At 33.7% G+C, this 2,845-nt stretch overlaps 1 protein-coding gene across 1 annotated transcript; it reads left to right on the forward strand.

Annotated features, from left to right (window-relative positions):
• The first annotated feature begins 648 nt into the window (after nt 1-648).
• On the forward strand, nt 649-1,587 carry LOC110288306 (olfactory receptor 7G3-like). Its single transcript, XM_021154689.1, has one exon. The coding sequence runs from the start codon at nt 649-651 to the stop codon at nt 1,585-1,587; it is 939 nt and encodes a 312-aa protein (XP_021010348.1).
• Nucleotides 1,588-2,845: the final 1,258 nt, after the last annotated feature.

Raw genomic sequence — 2,845 nt, forward strand, 5'->3', positions numbered from 1 at the left:
CCTAAAAAGAGCAAAACAGAAGCAACAAGACTTTAAGGTCAGCTAGAAATATATCATTCCAGATCTAAATGTATGCATAGGATACACAGAGGTTGACTACAAGGCAAGACAGCATCTAAAAAAATCCATTAGAACAGAGTATGGTGATACACACCTTTAATCTCAGCACTACAGAGGAAAATGCTAGTTGATATCTATATGTCTTTAAATGACTTCTAGGCAAGCCAAGGTCTATAGCAAGGGATAATCTCTTAAAATTGAAAATTAATCTATATATTTAATAGTAGTTCCATTTTAATATTTGTCAAACAGAACAGTAAATGTATTATGTATTGTTTAAGCTAATTTCTCATTATTAAATTTAATCGGTACAAATATTGTTACCATATAACAATTAGTCAATAAATATGTAGCATATACAATACTCTTACTCAAACATAAGTAGAATTATTCTGTACCGATTTGAAAATTAGAAACATAGAAAAACAATGAAAAATTAGTAAATATTGAAAAATAGCAAGTAATGAAAGGAGGTGGAAGAAAAAGTACCATGAAAAAAAAAAATGAAATGTTCACTATAGCATAGAAAATAAAGAAAGCTCTGTTTACACTATTCCCCTAATGTACTTTCTTAGCATCATCAACATCATGAAGCGAGGAAACGTTTCAGAATCTACAGAATTTCATCTAATGGGATTATCAGATAACCAAGAACTACAGCCTGTCTTATTTGGAGTCTTCCTGACCATATATCTGATCACACTATTTGGAAACCTTCTCATAATACTGGCCACAATTTTTGATTCGAATCTCCATAGCCCAATGTACTTCTTCATTTCCAACCTCTCTTTCATTGACATATGTTTCACTACCACCACCATCCCCAAAATGCTGGTGAACATACAGGCTCAAGTCAACTCGATCAGTTATACAGGCTGCCTCACTCAAATCTGCTTTGTTCTAGCTTTTGCAGGATTGGAAAATGAAATTCTGGTAATGATGGCCTATGACAGGTTTGTGGCTATCTGTCATCCACTGAGGTACACTGCCATCATGAATCCCAAACTCTGTGGGGTGATGGTTTTGTTGTCCTTCTTGCTAAGTATCCTAGATGCTCTGCTCCACACTTTGATGGCACTGCGTCTGTCATTCTGCACAAAAGTGGAAATTCCTCACTTTTTTTGTGAACTGGCTCATATTCTCAAGCTTGCATGTTCCAATATTCTCATCAATAATATTCTGGTGTATTTGGTTACAAGCCTGTTTGGTGTTCTTCCACTGTCTGGTATAATTTACTCTTATACTAAAATTATCTCATCTGTTTTGAAAATTCCATCAGCTGCAGGAAAATACAAAGTATTCTCCACATGTGTATCACATTTAGTAGTGGTTATTTTGTTCTATGGGACAGGTTTTGGTGTTTATTTAAGTTCTGCTGGCACTCATAGCTCCAGAAAGAGTGCAATAGCCTCTGTGATGTACACAGTGGTCACTCCCATGATGAATCCTTTTATATACAGCTTGAGGAATAAAGACATGGTCAGCGCTTTCAAGAAACTCATGTCTAGAATAACAACTTCCCTTTGATGCGTCACCTGATGTGCTGAAGTATTAATATTAAGAAATCCAAAATGCAACACTAATGAGTTTTGGGGCATGAAACCATACATCAAATGGTGGATCATGAGAACTATGGTTTGGACCACTTGAATATAAATTATATCTGTGGCATAGTTTAGATAACTATCTTTTGACATTTTAAACTATCCTGTTTACTTTTCTATGAAGTGAATATTAAATTAGTTTCTGCATTGTTCTTCAGTAATGTATGATGCAATACTTAATTTGTGGAGTAGATATAATGAATATAATATATACATATGTATTTAGATGTGCCTATACATATGCACATATGCTTAAGGTTCCCAAATTTTGTAACTGAAGTATTTTGTAAATGTCTATTGTGTGTCCTATCAAGAGAATGGGTGAGGTATTATATGGAAGAGCAGAGATTGCTCACAATTTGCTGCATCCCTGAAAAACACACAACAAACTGAGTAACAATTGGCAATAGCTGCATTCTTCTAGTTTTCTGTAGACCTTGTTGGTAGTTAGAAAGTTAGTAGAAAACATTTGCACCAGGTCTACTCCATGTCCTGTCCCATTAACTTTTTATTCCTGTGAAGCTGGAGATGGCCCTTTGAGAATCGTTCAGTTTTCTGCACTCCAAGATATGTGAAGTGTATTTACATCCTGAGTTTCATATTTTAAATACGATCATATTGAAAAACCACTTCACTTCAAGAAATGGTTAGGCACTTAAAATTACATTTATGCCAGTCAAGAAAATATCAAAATATGTGATAAGTAAAAATGGGGAGAGAAAACAGACACAATAGGGTGTTAACGAGGAAAACAATTGGAAGTATCAGAGGGGATGAACAAATAAAGACAAAAGACACTATTTTCAATGCACCATTTGAAAATGCTGTACTAATGTTTTGTTCCTTAAATACTGTTAATAAAAATTAAAAAATGCATTTAAAAATAGAAAATACATGCAAGAAACCCAATGGTTTACTGACATTCTTCAGGGGACAAAAGTATGATTACTACTTCTGTTTTTCCTAAGAGCAATTTCTATTAAGTATTTACTTATGGTAAGCAATTTCGATCAGTTGAAAGCTATATAATACTAATAATACTAATAAAATTGAAGAGCTAGGTTCTTTTCTTCCATAATCATAAAAGTAAATATTAGTCACTTATTTTCTTTTGAGCAGGGATGCTGCTTTTTTGAGTTGTTATATCTATGTCAAACAAACTAGAAACACACACACACACA

The sequence above is a fragment of the Mus caroli genome, unplaced genomic scaffold (assembly GCF_900094665.2).
Source record: "Mus caroli unplaced genomic scaffold, CAROLI_EIJ_v1.1 scaffold_19840_1, whole genome shotgun sequence".
Classification (NCBI taxonomy): domain Eukaryota; kingdom Metazoa; phylum Chordata; class Mammalia; order Rodentia; family Muridae; genus Mus; species Mus caroli.

Excerpts from the sequence above, each read along its gene's own strand:
- LOC110288306 (XM_021154689.1), top strand. The coding sequence starts at position 649 with ATGAAGCGAGGAAACGTTTCAGAATCTACAGAATTTCATCTAATGGGA.